The sequence below is a fragment of the Somniosus microcephalus genome, chromosome 23 (genome assembly GCF_052327205.1).
Source record: "Somniosus microcephalus isolate GS21.2 chromosome 23, FLI_Smic_1.0, whole genome shotgun sequence".
Lineage (NCBI taxonomy): Eukaryota > Metazoa > Chordata > Chondrichthyes > Squaliformes > Somniosidae > Somniosus > Somniosus microcephalus.
This window is the reverse complement of record NC_141009.1, coordinates 20,654,519-20,670,909: the sequence shown is the minus strand read 5'-3', so window position 1 is coordinate 20,670,909 and position 16,391 is coordinate 20,654,519. Positions and strand designations below refer to the sequence as shown.

At 41.0% G+C, this 16,391-nt stretch overlaps 1 protein-coding gene across 9 annotated transcripts in view; it reads right to left on the bottom strand.

Moving 5' to 3' along the window:
- The window catches only part of LOC147101722 (disabled homolog 2-interacting protein-like), an 824,147-nt gene that overhangs the window by 28,593 nt on the left and 779,163 nt on the right, over positions 1 to 16,391 (bottom strand). For 8 of the 9 annotated variants that reach the window (XM_085965569.1, XM_085965570.1, XM_085965571.1 and 5 more), the window contains 4 exons: positions 16,022 to 16,258; positions 10,795 to 10,996; positions 7,964 to 8,145; positions 4,427 to 5,294 (listed from right to left, as the gene is read on the bottom strand). In XM_085965569.1, coding sequence (XP_085821695.1) covers positions 4,427 to 5,294; positions 7,964 to 8,145; positions 10,795 to 10,996; positions 16,022 to 16,258 — 1,489 coding nt within the window. The remainder of the gene's footprint in view (positions 1 to 4,426; positions 5,295 to 7,963; positions 8,146 to 10,794; positions 10,997 to 16,021; positions 16,259 to 16,391) is intronic. The other variant, XM_085965573.1, reaches the window with a different exon arrangement.

Genomic DNA, 16,391 nt, shown 5'->3' with positions numbered 1-16,391 from the left:
TATCATCCTTTGTCAGAAGGTTTAACACTTGCAGAAAAATCAAGATAGAACATTTGAAGTTGAGAGTAAAAATGAATGTGAAAGTGCTCATTAAGCAGAGATTCAGGATTTAATTGAATATTACTCAAGGAGCAGGTGCTGATATTTAGAATTTATGGGGCTGCTTCCTCCATTTGACAACATATTCTTGAGACATACTTGCCAATGCTCAGTAAGCAAAACTCCAGTTTCTTTTCAACTTTGTTTATAATTCTTTTCTCTCTCTCTGGTCCCTGAGGTTAGATCCCTAATTTCCATAGTGTCCTCCAAAGCCAGGCTCAGCCGATAGATGTCTAGACAGATGCTGCACCCATAAGAAGTGTACTTGAGCAATGTGGGAAAGGAATCTCTCTCTTCCTGGTCCTCCAAACCCCACAAAAAAATTCTTCAGGCTGCTCAACGCACACGCCGCACGTCTGTATCTCAAAATTGCAATCGAGGTCCTATGTACGTCATAGGATCCTGATTTGCATATTAAAAGTGGCCTCTTGCCCGATACAGTTGGGGGCTCTGACCGCCTTTCTCTGGACCCTACCAAAGATGGAGCACCAGCGTAAATGGGCATTCAGTGATCGGACGCCACTTTCAGTCCACAACCCTCCTGTTTACACTTGGCGGAAGCAATTAAAATTGGCCACGGTGTCAATGTTAGAATTTGCAAAACTAGAATCTGAAGTAGGGTCTTCTAATTGGGAACCCAGTACCCGAGTGCTAAAGATATTTGTGGTATTGCCATCAAGCATTTGGATAGCACGTTAAGGGGCTGGCAAAACTAATTATTTTAAAAGTTTTTAAAATTAACTTGTAAATTATTGTTCATTGAGGTATCTGGAGAGTGAGGTTTTTCAATAACTAATGCTGGAATTGCTTCAATCTCACTTCTTCCAAGGATTATGATGAAATATATCTAAATTATTTGACAAATCACAATTCAAACTGTTATTACTCAGTAAGTCTGGAGCTTCTGGTTGGAAATAAATTCTGGTATACATAATAGGTGCTTCGGTAACACAGGAATTCCATTACCAGCTAAGTATGTGCACACCCTAAGCACATTCTCACTCTGCTATTATTTAAAGAAAATGGTAATCAGGCACGTTAGTGCTGAGGAATGGAACATCCTATGTCAGCTATAGCACAGTTAAATGCAGAGTAAAGCTCCCTCTATCCTGCTCCTGCGATATGCCTCAACCCCAACCTCAGAAGCAGCTTTGTGCTAGGAACTGGACTGTGACTGAACAAACTCATTAAGTAGGACCCGTCTTGAGGAGACTTTCACTCCATCACTTTAAGGTGGATTGGAACGCAGGGCTCAGGTGAACAGATAGTCTAATCTACTGCAACACCCAGTGCTTCGAATAATGGTCACTACTGAATAGCTGAGATTTTGACAAATGACTTACGACATTACATCACTGATGGAATGAGCAGATATCATTGTAGCATTCAGATAGCTTGACAAAGGAAATGAACACCGTGCGCTGAATACGGGATGGACCTAATGCTGGGGGAAAAGCATGGTAAAAGAGATCTAGCCAAGGGAACAAAATATAGGGAGGGAAGAATTGAAAATTATTGCAGTGAATCCGTACGAGTTGGAGGTTTTGAATAATCATATCTATCCTAAGTTTGTGTTTAACATTTACTCAATACTTTGCTAGTACTGCACAATTTTACATGCTTCATTTGATATTACCTGTGAATCTCCCACATCTGCGCACATTAAATCAGAGGATGTGCCATTTTATAAGGGACAGGGGCCTGAAATTGCGGTCGGAGGCTACCCATGGGCAAATGCCCCTGAACCGCAAGAAAAGCACGAGCCTACCCGATCGTCCGAGAGGTTCGTAGACTCGCGCTCCTGGGCTTCTACGTGTACGCATGCGTAAAGGCCCACGTATCCCAGGGGCGCATGCAGTTCGCAAGCATCCCTGGGATCACGTGGGCTGGGCCAACCAATGAAAAACGGGATCCCCATTATGCTTATGGGGGATTCCATTTATGTACGGAATCCCCATAACCATGAATAGGAATCGACTAAAAAACACACCAGTTAATTAAAAATAAATCATTACAAATTCAAAATGATTTAAATTACAATTATATTAAACATTTAAAAGAAATTTAATTTTTTGAAAAATATATGTAAATGTTTTAAAGGGGCTAAAATAACCTATAACTAATGTTAACATTTTATGTTTAAATAATTAAAATTTTTAAAATATTTATCAGGCCTGCTTTTACCAGGCGTAAGAGTTTCACGGGCATTCGTTGGGCAAATGTCCATTTCCCGGAGATGCGGTGGATCGGTCAAGCTGAAACTTGACTGATCGCAAGTTCCAAGTTTTCGCGCATGCGCAGCGCTCGCTGAAACCCGGAACTTGCGGAGCACTTACGGCTGCGTACGCGGTCATAGGCCCGGGAAAATTCGGGCCCATATATTATTCTGCTGCTAAAGTGCAAGTCTGTGCTCTTTTAAGGTTAATTGTAAAGATGTGTAGTGATCACTGGCTAAGTTCAGACGCAGGTCAATTAGGAGGCTGCAGACATTGCGGCTCCAATAATTTCCTTTGCTGGGAGGTTTGTCTCGATATTCCAAATGACTACATTTGTTTATTTATACATCTTTCCCAAGTACCCTACAGAAATTTGCATGACACACAGTGGGACAAAAATTTGATATGTGATAACAGTACACACACAGTTTTTATAATATAAATACTAATGAGTCATAAAGAAAATATAGATGATAGATTATTGGATTCTGATAATCAGGCAACAGGCATTAAGGCAGATAAAATCCTACATTATAAACATACAAAAAGGAAGGGAAATAAAAACCATCAAGGCCATCCCATCCAGACATAGCATAAAGATGTAATTTCATACCAATGATCCACCCCCTAACCAAGAAATCTCTAATAGGGAAAAAAAGAACTATGGCTCAAATCATATTCCCTCTAAAATAAACAATCCTAACTCTGAGCTCTACGGCTAGGAATCATTCTGGTTTACTTGCTTCTACATCTTCTCTAGAGCCTAGATTTCCCTCACCATGTGTGGGTATCAAACATAGATGCAATACTCAAACTATGGATGTACCAAAGCCTGGTATAGCCAAAATACAGTACTTTTAGTTTTATATTCGATAATCCTAGCAGTATAACCTGAAACCCTATTTGACTTCCCTTTAGTCACCTCGCATTGCTTGTTAACCTTTATTGAGTTATCAACTATCTTGATTCATAACCTTTACGTTATAAACATGTTTTGAGTTTCCCCAATCTCAAATGCATTGTATTGCACTTATCAGCATTGAATGATATCTGACACACATGGGCCCATTCTGCTAACTTATCTGATAAATTGGTCTGCAACCTATTGATTTGGTCCAAATTACATTTTAATGTCATTGGTGAATGGTTCCGTTAATGCTGTAATTCATATAATTATAATGAAAAACAAATCAACTTGCACAACTCAACTGTTACACCAATAGTGACAAATGGTTATGTCAGAACATTCCCATGGACAATGACAGGATCAAAGCTGGCAGTTGACAACAACAATTTGCATTTATATTGCACCTTTATCGTAGAAAACTGTCCCAAGGCACTTCACAGAGGCATAATCAAAAACATGGATGCTGAGCCAAAGAAGGAGATATTGGGAGGGGTGACCAAAAGTTTGGTCAGAAGTGACGTTTAAGGAAGTTTACTGGTTATTGGGCGAAGGTGGCTTGTGGAATGAACAATTATTTCAAATCATTTTATCAGATCTGTGGAACAATTAGAATGAAAGACATGTGCTTCATGGCTTTAAAGCCAGAGAAAATCTAAATATATTTACTGCGATAAGTCACAGGAAATGTACCAAACATCAGTTTGTGTGGCAGTGCTTGCTGGATCAATACGTAGCTCTCCAAACTCTCTACTTTCAAAATGGAGGTCAAAGCATTCAAGGCTATAAATGCAGGGTGAATTAGTAGCTAGCAGGTCTCTGCTAGCTACTCCCCCCTCAGAAACACTAGATATGAGAGCAAGAGAACCCAAACATGTGCTTTGTCTCTTGACAAAAATGTACTCCGACTGAGAAAACATATACAGATCAATGTTGATATAATGTCCCTTGCCATAAAGTTACAGAGGATCCTTGGTTTAGCAGCATGACACATATCTTAGAATGTCAGTGAAGGCTGTAATTTGGTCTGAAGTCATTTTAATGGAAACCCAATGTTTCCCCATTAGCGCTACTGGGCTACTCCTTTAGTTGCATCTTTTAACTCGCCTTTCTCAAGATGTTAATACCACACAACTACAGCTTAATTCTAAACCTACATTTACATTTCTCAAAAAATCTGTTTGCTGTTGATGATCGAGCCACTAACCTGTTTGTGCACTGTGCGTTGTTTCATTTCAGGACTATCTCCTTTAGACGACGATTGCTGTCGCAACTTTGTGCCAGTGCTTGGCCATTCTGATGAGGATGGTATCATACCTCCGCTGGAAGGTCTTGGATACTGAGGGGGGTTGAATAATAAGGCTGGTGGTGTCCTACCTCTAGCTGCCGGTGGAGGTTGGTCTATACGGCGCTGTGGGCCTGCACTGTTCTGACGTGGCACTGAAGGCTGGGGTACCTTTTCTGTCAGGGAAAGTTGTCTTCTTGTGAATTCCCCAGAACGCCTGGTAAAGTCCTCTGTGCTTGTATGGCTATGAAAAGTGTGTTTGTTGGCTGCCAGTTCTTCATTATTGCTGTGTGAGCTAATAGAGCTGTGACATTCTGATCCTGAGTCTGCTACCCCGCGTGGTGAAACCGGTATGCCTGCAGCCATCTGATACACTGGGTTTTGAAATGATAATGGTGCCAAGAGTTGCGGCCTTCCTGGTGTGCCATCGGCATTCGGGGTGCTTGCGGTTGGTCCAGGCTTTCGGCCTACATGCCCAGGCCCAGGTGGTGCTGCATTCTGTGGTGCTCTTGTAGGCCACATTGCCTGTAAATGCCCACTAGATCCCTGGCTGTCATTTAGGGAATCACCTGTATTGGGAACATTCGTCGTACTGTCCAAACTGCGATTATCTTGCAAGTCAACCATTGAAACACTTTTATTGCCATTTGGCATTTGTTGCTCTGGTTCGTTGGCTTCAGAATAGCTTGAGCTGCGAGCAGGGGATGGCTGTACTGCAGAGGACCTTGTGACAAAAAACAAGTCCTTGTTTTCTGGGGTAGGAGAGGGTAACCTTGTACAGTCTAATAAACTGAAAGGGGAAGAAATCAGATAAAATTGGGAGTTTCTTACCAAATAAATTCAACAAAAAAGATTGTTTCCAAATATTTTAATCAACTATTCTACCTTGCATAACTTGTTAAAGTCAATTTTTAGCTTCTAAAAATAAACACTAAAATGATTAAACCTCTGCACAAAATGACTGCTCTATCTCAACTGCATTTCTACGTTTACCCTAAGAAAGCTAAGCATTTTTCAGTCTGAATTTATCTCTAATGCTATATTGAAAACCATATGCTTATATTTTATTAATAATTTCATGCATTTCATTTTCACATAGCTGTTTTCAAAAATGTGTGGAATAAATAGGACGGCTGATTTCTAGCAATCCTGTAAAATTAGTTATTCCCTGTTATTTTATTCTAAATTATTTTTATAGGCTTAGTTGATTGAAAGAAGCTTAATTCATGTTTCTCTTGGGAATTTTCTCCCCTCTCCTATCCTAAAGCTCTTTGTTGGTGTAAGGTGCCATGGGGAGTGATTATTCTCTGGCATCTCACCTGCGTGGCCGCAATTCATCTATAAGCTTGACTAGTGACCGTTGACAGGTTATTCAACCACGAAGGGCGCCATGCCCAACCCTTGATGCTGTCCTCACCTGGTGCCCCCACAGGCACACTTTTCATTAGATAGCAATCAGGAACCATCCTTAACCCAGGAGGCCAATTGCAGTGCTCCTCTGAGATCACCCGAGACCTTCCTGGCCTGTATGGGTCAGCTACCCTCTGGATAAACTTGATGAGCCATCGTGGGGAAAGGGAGGGGAGGAGAATAGGTTTAATTTTTAACCCATCAACTTCAAAGTGAAAAAAGGCAACAAATGTAGTGCCCTCACAATGAACTGATTATTACTAAATATTTTACCATTTGCTGATCAGTTTTTAAGAGTTCAAAAGTGGTGAAACTGCTGAGAATTTGTCTTCACGATATAGGCAATGGATTTATTAATACACGAGAGCCTTTCACACCATCTTATGTGATGTTGGTATTGTAAGTTACAGCCTATTTTCGGTGAAGAGGTAAAAATCTAATTAGCTTAACAAAGCAGATTTTTAAAAAGAAGCAAAATTAATTTTAACAGGATCTGTAAACCAAGGAGAAATATTCCAATGGTCAGAATTCCTACTCCTGTCAGAGAAATGGTATACTTTCCCTAATGTTAGTGTAAAGGCCAAGATGAGTGTACTCTCGCTGATTTCCCCCCCCCCCCCCCCTAACAATACAGACAAAGGCTAATTTAAAAGTAATAGAATTAAAAGAAATTCTTCTGGTTTCATTGTATTTCCCCCCGCCTTTTGTATGAGATGTTAAACCGAGGCCCCATCTGCTCTCTCAGGTGGGCTTAAAAGATCCCATGGCACTATTTCGAAGAAGAGCAGGGGAGTTATGCCCGGTGTCCTGGCCAATAGTTATCCCTCAACCAACATCACTAAAACAGATTGTCTGGTCATTATCACATTGCTGTTTGTGGGAGCTTGCTGTGCCCAAATTGGCTGCCGCGTTTCCCACATTACAACAGTGACTACACTTCAAAAGTACTTCATTGGCTGTAAAGCGCTTTGAGACTTCCGGTGGTCATGAAAGGCGCTATAGAAATGAAAGTCTGTCTTTCTTTTCCTACCCAAGTGCCTGCTTTTCTACGGTGTGTTTGATGCATGTTTCAAGTACTTGACTCAGTGGAAGGCATTTTCTTTTTTTTTTTAAATGTGTCTTGCCCTTTGAGAATTCAGTTTACAGTTGCACGAACTTGACGTGCAATTACTTCTCGGCAAAGCCATTCATTTGAAAGGTGTCGGATGATCGGAAGTCTCTTATAACTCCTGCTTAATTAAGTGATAACTTTGGCTTGTCAGGAGAGTGCAAGGCAATAAACAGTTCCTATGTTGATTAAATACTGAAGCTGCAGGCTGAGTTACAGCAAATGCAGAAAATCGAAATAAAACAGAAAATGCTGAAAAAGGTCAGCAGGTGAAAAAGGAAACAAGACTGGTTAAAATCTGATGAACGGTCATCGACCTGAAACGTTAACTTTGTTTCCCTTTCCACAGATGCTGCCTGACCGGCTGAGTATGTCTAGAATTTTATGTATTTATTATTAGACTATACTTTAAGAATTGGTTGAACATATATTTAAAACTCTACCAGAATTTATATGTAATATTCTAATCTTGATTTAGGCTTTTCTAACCTAAAAGAAACGTTGCGTGTGTTAGAGCTGACCACTAAATCAGCACTGATTTCAAAAAGTTTAAGAAAAATTAATCTTAAAATGTTTAAAAATGGGGAGAATCACTATCAGCAAATAAAACCAATAACAGGAAAATCTAACACAAAATAATGGGAATGTTACTAACTTTACAATCAAGAGGGAATTCTAACGCCACATCTGAAACCAGTTTCTAATACAGTATTATCCTTCCATTTTCCTACAGAAAAGCAACTTATGACGAACAACAAATTCAAATGTCATTATTGCCAATTTACACCACATTGTTTTATGCTAATTTTCCCTCACACCCTTTGTTCTGTAGTTTTAACAGTTTGGTGGTTCAGATTAACACTTCAATGCCCACATATTCAGCTAGACATTAATTGTACAAAATGGCAGCTACAATAAACTGTGATAACATTTTCACTCACCCACTAAAATCATTATCAATCACCATCTTCTGCAGTCCTGAGGATAAGCTGCTATTCGTGGGATTTGGTGTCGAGGTACATGGGTCAGAGGTTGCTGGCACAGGTACAGCTCCTGGGTTGGTCAACACTGTATTGACGTCTCTTAAAATGCGAGGCAAGGGGCCAAGCTTTGTTGCAGTTGCCTGAAGAAATAAAAGTTAATTTTCCACTGAACACTGACAAATGTGTGCAAATGATTTAGCGAAATGAGTACTATGGGTATGTAAAAGGATGAAGTTCATGATGCCAAACCAATAAGAATGAACGATTTGAGTAATGGATAATGCATGAGTTATACATTACGTACCAGCATTCAAAATCTCACTAATATTAGTAAAAAATGTATGGTGATGGAAAAAGGACATACAGGCAGGGGAAATAGAAATCCACACCTAAAGCCATGAATTCCAAGTTCTTACTCACTTGAGAATTAGAGAAACAATTCAAGAAATGTGTTTCTTTTTTAATTTAAGAATAAGGGCAGGTGGCTGCATCTCAGGAAACATGCCACTGCAGCAGAACCCTCTGCTCTGTGGGTTTGGTTGAAACTGGCATCCTGTTGAAGAGGATCCATTTTTACAATGAAACCAGTTGTGAGGAAAAAAAAATAGAATTTAATTTAGATGGTAGCGTTTGCCTTCTTTATCACCTCACCACTTTTACCTTTAGCGGACTCATCTTATTTTAATACCTAGCCTGCTGCAAATGCACGCAAAAAAGTCTCTTTCCTTTCATCTTTGTTGCAATTTTCTTTACCAATACTCTCTCTAGCAGCCTTTTACTGTGCATTTCGAGCCTTTAAACAACTTGTTTAGCCTTCACCTAATTCTGACCTCCTCATTAAACATTTAAACACAAACCTATTTCTCTCTGGTATGCATCTCATTCCATCTCTTCATGCTGCTAACAAATTGACATGGTTCTTCCTCGTCCAAAATTAATAGCAACTCTCCCAGTATCTTCCCACCCTCCCTTTCAAACAATTCATCACTTACCCATTTCTCCTTTATCTTCTAAACATTTTGAACTCTGCCATATTTGGTGTTCCAGTTGACAGTTTGTTCCAATTAAATAGGTTAGGGAGGACCAGGGGGTCACAAATTTAAGTTGCATAAGGCCAGATCTAGGTTAGATGTCAGGAGGTGGTTCTTTCCCCAGAGAATAATGGACCTCTGGAACAGGCTGCCATCTTGTGGGGTGGATGCTGATTCGCTGAATTCCTTCAAGCGAGAGCTGGACCGGTTTCTGGCTGGGGCGGAGATCACCTCTCACAGAAGGTAGGCACTGCAGGGAATTCAGGGCCAGAGTGATCTCCTGGACTAGTTTCGATCACCTAGATGGGTCGGAGAGGGATTTCCCAAATTCCGCCCCCCCACCAAATTGGCCTGAGGTTTTTCGCCTCTCCCAGGAGATCACATTGTTTCGGGTGGGGTGGAGAATATATATTGTGATACACAAGGTATCGCAATTGTGTGGGACAGCCTGGATGGACCAGAGGGTCTTTACCTATCTGTCATTGTTTGTATAGGAAACTTGTACCTATCCTGCACTTTTAACCATGTCTCTCAGCCAGTTCTTTTTCATACATAAACCTCAATCTGTATAGATAGGAAACACAGTTATAATTTAAAAAGTATGTATTGAGCAGAATCTTGGAACTAGCTACATCTTTCGTTCAAATTAGCTTCACGTTTTGTCTTTAATGATTTGGGCATGGATTTAGAAAATACAGTAGGTCCTTGTTGAAAATAAAAGTGAAGAGTATCATGAGAGGACTTGTAAACAAAATAACCAACAGCCATTTTGAAAACACACCCATTTTACTTTGTATGTTCAACTCACCAAAAGTAATTTCAACAGGACTTTTGGTTCTGGTTCTTACACGAACTACAGTGGTTTTGGTATATTTCAAGAACAACTAAACCATCTACTTCTGCTACAACAAAATTGCCTCAACAATCCAGGCAGTGCCAAATTTTGCCTGATTTCTGCACACGACTATTAGATTAAACCTATATGCTGATTTTTTAAAACACGTGTTATGTATAATGTATAAAAAATCTTCAGCCTGTGAGCCCTTCCTGCCAACTGTTTCCATTATAAATTCCTACGTCCACATTTATAATGGCAACTGCCTCTGTGTAAACGTGTTACACCATAATTATACCCTCCTGCCAGTGGTGGCATTGCAGCACCTCAGCTGTGGATCTCCCAGCTCCAATGCTGTAACCAATTCTACTTCTGTGCTTCCCTGCTAAAGACTAAGATTGGTCTTAACTCCCTGTGATGAAATAACTCTGTGTTCTGGCATTTGTATTGTCTGTTGTTGTTGTACTTGCTAATGTCTGGAATGTTCTACAGATGTAACCACTAATGCTCCTCCCTAGCCCCGCCCCTCTGGATCCTCCAGATTGGTGTGAGTCTTCCTCATAAGGGCTGGGTCGGTGATGAATGATGGCTGCCCTGTGTTAACTCAATGCCATGTTCTTACTTAATAAAAGCCTTTAGTTTTAAGCTTTAACCTCTTGGATTCAGGCAGTTATTTGGCACATCACTCCCCATCTCCAATGCAATGAGAGATCAACCAGCATACAATAGAAACTATACAATATTTTGATTTATATAAGGCAAATACAGGACACACTGAGTATCTGATGCCATATAAAAAAAACACACATGACAAAAGGCGCAGAACTAATCATTATGCCCAATGTCTATCACGGATAGGTTATCTATACACCAATCCAGCAGGTAGCATCCATTGGATTTAAACAGACAGTATGAAACTACACCTGTTCCATTTGCGAAACCACTTCCCAGAGCAGCGAATGTAAGGTGGAGAGTTCTCGGCCCAGATCAATGTACCCCTCAAATCCTGCTGTATTTGAAATGGTTTCTGGATTGGAAATTTCCAGTAAGAATCGCTGCATGTTGGTCCATTCATGCTCAAGGAATTGATTCATGAAAGACATATATTCCTCCTTGCTACCAAACCTGTTTTTGAAACATCAAGGTCAAAATTCTAATTGTTGTTCTTAACATCTTAACATTAACAAAAATCATTGTATAACAGTCTAATCTTTAATTAAATAAACTCACCATCAGCAAAGACACTAATGCATTCAACAATAAAACATAATAATTAAAACCCAAAGAGATTGGGTACTCAATTAGTTTGTCTGAAGTTCCATTTACCAAAAATGTTTGCGAAATTCAGTTCCGGAGTCCATCCAACTATTTAGCCTTAGACCTTAAATTAGATGTGTCTAGAACACAGCCCCTGGACCAAATTCACTCAAGTTCCTTTTATCCACCCTCTGCTTCTCTTATCAAGTACATAAAGCCAATTTCAACTATGGTTAGTTTTACTGGGAGTTGAAACTATCCGCTGCCGAAATTGGCTTTTTGCACTTGGTATGGAAAGAAGCTCAGGTCGGATGAACGACTCACCTGAGCCTGGAGGACTAGAAAAGGCTGGTTCTGACTGGTGGAGTTAAAGTAATCAGGGAGCAGCCTTTTGCACTAATCAGTCCTTCAGTTTAAATTTAAAGAGCTGAAGCTATCATTCCCTAGTTCTCAAGCTTCAGAAAAGGGAGAAAAATGGGAGTGAAGGATGGGGTGGTGAGGTTGGTGGGGTGAAGGAAGGGGGCTTGAGATAATAGTTTACAAGGTCATTCAGACACACCCATGGTCAGGCATTTGATTTTCTACTGGGATCTTACCATAAAACAATGTGGAGTGAATTTTCGTCCCAACAATAGCAATTATCAAATGATGAACCGGGCTGCCACCCAAGCTTAACCGATTTTAAATTTGTTGGCCAGTGTAATGCTTTTGACAGTCTGACAGCATAGTCATTGTTCTCTTCTGGTTTGTTCATCAGCGATTTCCTTCAATTCATTGCAAGTATGTTAATTTTTGTTTAAAAAAAAGTGCCAATGAAGGGATAATTTAACAATTTTGGGCCATGCTCTGAATTTGCTGATCAATGAAAAGATGATTGGTTAATGGTAGACACAGTTGGCGCAAGAGCAGCTTGGGGCAGTAGCAAACAATGTCCAGAACTAGCCAATCATATCCCCGCGGTGAACCATTTGCGTAACCCCGCAATGGGACATACTGGCCCGTATTTTCCGATCGCAGGCCTCCCGCTGCTGGGCCTCTCCAAACTGCCGGTGTGCAGGGCCCACATATCCCAGAGGCGCAGGTGGTTCGCAGCGTCCCTGGGATCACGTGGGCCATGGGGAGCCAATCAGAGAAGGGAATCTCCCTTCATACACTTGACAGGAAGACCTGTCAAATATATGAATGGAGATCACCCCCAAAACATAGTAAAACTTTAAATAATTTTTTTTTTTTTAAATCACGTTTTTAAAATTACTTGAAAGTACAATAAATTAACTATTTTAAACAAAACTTTAAATTTTTCAAAAAAATAAAGTTTTTTTACGGGGCTGAAAATAAACTTACCTTTTTAAAAAAGTATTGTTAAATGATAAATCAGTGGAATTTTTTTTAAAAACCTTTTTTAACTCTTATCCTGGTAAAAGCAGGCCTTACGCCTGCTTTTACCAGGTACAAGAATTGTAAGAGTTTTCTGCAGGCGGGGGGTCTCCAAAAAGCGGAACTATCCGCCTGCAGAGGCCCTTCTCCCGGGCAGCCGGAAGATCTGTCAAGAAAGCTTTTGACAGATTGGAAATACCGGTTTCCAGCACATGCCTGAAACCGGCATTTCCGATGTCCCTACGGGTGGGTACACAGCGCATACACACCCGTAGGGATCGGAATATCCAGCCCATAGATATTGAAATCATCAATGGTCAGTAAAAGTAAATATAAGGACTATTTGCATTCTACCCCCCTCTCCCCACCCCCACAAGGATACAAAATGAAGCAAGGTCAAAAGTTGCATTATTCTGGGTTGATAAAATTTTACAATGTAATTGTGTAACATTGAGAAACCAGTACAGGAATTCTACGGTTTACACCAAATGTTTCATAATTGAGCAAATCTCCTTTGGATTCAACTCTAAAGTGAAAACTGAACCATTGGCCCAATAATTGCGGTCTGCGGCGTAACTCCAGAGTATGACGCAGACCTGCGAAAAGAATACGCAACCTACCTGATGGGGGCCCTCCTTCGTAAACTTGCTCCCTGATGCTGCATACTCGAGGACAGCGTAATGACCCACGGATCCCAGGGGCGCAACCTGTGCAGAAGCGTACCTGGGATCACGTGGGCCTGGTCCTCCAATCAGGAAACAGAATTAGGTTTTACATCACTTCAAAAGGGAACCCGTAATAAGATTTAATGGAATCCCATAATCAGATTTAATTACAATTTACAGGATTGGAATTTTAATAACTAAAGGGTAGGGCCTATTTAGAGATCATGAGGGTAATGTGTGTGTGGAGGCAGGAGACGTCGGTAGGGTTCTTAATGAATACTTTGCGTCTGTTTTCACAAAGGAGAGGGGCGAAGCAGACGTTGCTATCAGGGGAGAGGAGTGTGAAATATTAGATGAAATAAACATGGTGAGAGAGGAAGTATTAAGGGGTTTAGCAGCGTTAAAAGTGGATAAATCCCCAGGCCCGGATGAAATGTTTCCCAGGCTGTTAAGCGAAGCAAAAGAGGAAATAGCAGAGACCATGACCATCATTTTTCAATCCTCTCTGGCTTCGGGTGTGGTGCCGGAGGACTGCTAATGTGGTTCCCTTGTTTAAAAAGGGAGAAAAGGATAGACCGAGTAATTACAGGCCAGTCAGCCTAACCTCGGTGGTGGGAAAATTATTGGAAAGAATTCTGAAGGACAGGATAAATCTTCATTTAGAAAGACATGGATTAATCAATGATAGTCAGCATGGATTTGTTAAGGGAAGGTCGTGTCTGACAAACTTGATTGCATTTTATGAGGAGGTAACAAGGAGGGTAGATGAGGGTACTGCGTTTTATGTAGTTTATGTGGACTTTAGCAAGGCTTTTGATAAGGTTCCACATGGCAGACTGGTCACGAAGTTAAAAGCCCATGGGATCCAGGGAAAAGTGTCACGTTGGATTCAAAACTGTCTCGGAGACAGGAAGCAGAGGGTAATGGTTGATGGGTGTTTTTGTGACTGGAAGGCTGTTTCCAGTGGGGTTCTGCAGGGCTCAGTACTAGGTCCCATGCTTTTTGTGGTATATATCAATGATCTCGACTTGAATATAGGGGGGTATGATTAAGAAGTTTGCAGATGATACTAAAATCGGCTGTGTGGTTGATACTGAAGAAGGAAGCTGTAGACTGCAGGAAGCTATCAATAAATTGGTCAGGTGGGCAGAACAGTGGCAAATGGAATTCAATCCGGAGAAGTGTGAGGTAATGCATTTGGGGAGGGCCAACAAGGAAAGGGAATACACATTAAATGGTAGGACACCGAGTAGTGTGGAGGAACAAAGGGACCTTGGAATGCATGTCCACAGATCCCTGAAGGTAGCAGGCCAGGTAGATAAGGTGGTTAATAAGGCATACGGAATGCTTGCCTTTATTAGCCGTGGCATAGAATACAAGAGCGGGGGGGGGGTTATGCTTCAACTGTATAAAACACTAGTTAGGCCTCAGCTAGAGTACTGCGTGCAGTTCTGGTCACCACATTACAGGAAAGATGTGATTGCACTAGAGAGGGTACAGAGGAGATTTACAAGGATGTTGCCGGGAGTAGAGAATCTTAGCTATGATGAAAGACTGGATAGGCTGGGTCTGTTTTCCTTGGAACAGAGGAGGCTGAGGGGAGACCTTATTGAGGTGTATAAAATTATGAGGGGCATAGATAAAGTAGATAGAAAGGACCTATTTCCCTTAGCAGAGGGGTCAAAAATCAGGGGGCACAGATTTAAAGTAATTGGTGGAAGGTTTAGAGGGGATTTGAGGGGAAATTTCTTCACTCAGAGGGTTGTGGGGGTCTGGAACTCACTGCCTGAAAGGGTGGTAGAGGCAGAAACCCTAACCACATTTAAAAAGTACTTGGATGTGCACTTGGGATGCTCTAACCTGCAGGACTACGGACCAAGAGCTGGGAAGTGGGATTAAGCTGGAGAGCTCTTTGTTGGCCGGCGCGGACATGATGGACCGAAATGGCCTCCTTCTGTGCTGTAACTTTCTAATGATTTAATTCCTAATTAGCTTCATTCCACCAACTTCACTACATCTTAGTTCTGTTAGTAAAAATGTAATTTTGCTGATAATTATCGACATCATTAAAACTCCAATCTTTGCAAAAACAAGAAAAACTCATTTGATACAATTAAACTATCCGATTTCCAAGATGAAAATGGTTAAAACATCCCCTTACGCTGATGCAAACAAGCACTGCGCCATAACATTTTCGTATGCAATTGCTGGGCAAATAGCCCAACTCTGCGCCAGCAATTGGTTTTTCTTTGGCTGTGCGGATGCGGAAAAACCCGAACTTGCGGGCCATTTCAAAGGCAGCATGAAGGCATACTACCCACCGCAAATTCTGGCCCATTATTCTCATTACACCAGAGTGTCACCCCTTTGGCCTTGGCTTTATACATGTATGACTTCATTGCTGGTGCAGGTTCAGACTGACTCAAGAGCTGAGCTTTGATTTGTCCCACTTATCTTCAAGCTGGAGATTCTATCATTGTGCTGTTGTCTGTTTTGTACAATTGGCTACTTCTAATCTAGGAACTAGGATAACACAGTAGGATAAATGCAGCAAACTTTTAATTTTAGAGTGGTACATCGAATGAGCATACATTGGCTTGTCTGATGATGTATATTCATGATATACCTTCAGCTATGGATAAAATGTGTGTGCGTACGCAAGTGCGTTTCTACATGTGCATGTGTGGTCTGCGTGTGCACGTGTGTGTGTGTGTGTGTGTGTGTGTGTACATGTGTGCGGCCTGCGTGTACATTTGTTTTTTTTTTCATACATTCATTTCAGGAAGAGTCTGAAGGCTTTTGATCCAATGAATGCTACACAAGACTCAAATTGAAGCCAAAAAAAACTTACTTGGCAAAATTAGCTAAGTTCTGGGTAACCTTGGCAATTAGAGTCAAAGTGCGTGCCGTGCGGTCATCTGGGTATTCCTGCAGGAGGTTGAAGAGAGAAGGGGACATAATGGCAGGACAAAGGAACCGCAGGAAGAGGGAAGCACTGATTAATCTCTCACTGATGTCCGGTCGCCCTCGGTTGCTACACTCCTGTCTCCACGATGCAAACACTTCCTTCAGCTCTCGTGGAAATACGCTGTTGAACAATCAATTTGTTGTAGTGAAGTGAAATTATTTTTCTCCATATATACTGTCAGCTCTTAAGCAGAAATGAAAAGTCTTTAAAGCTAGGATAGCCACGCTAATCTGACAGGAATATCAAGATTTTG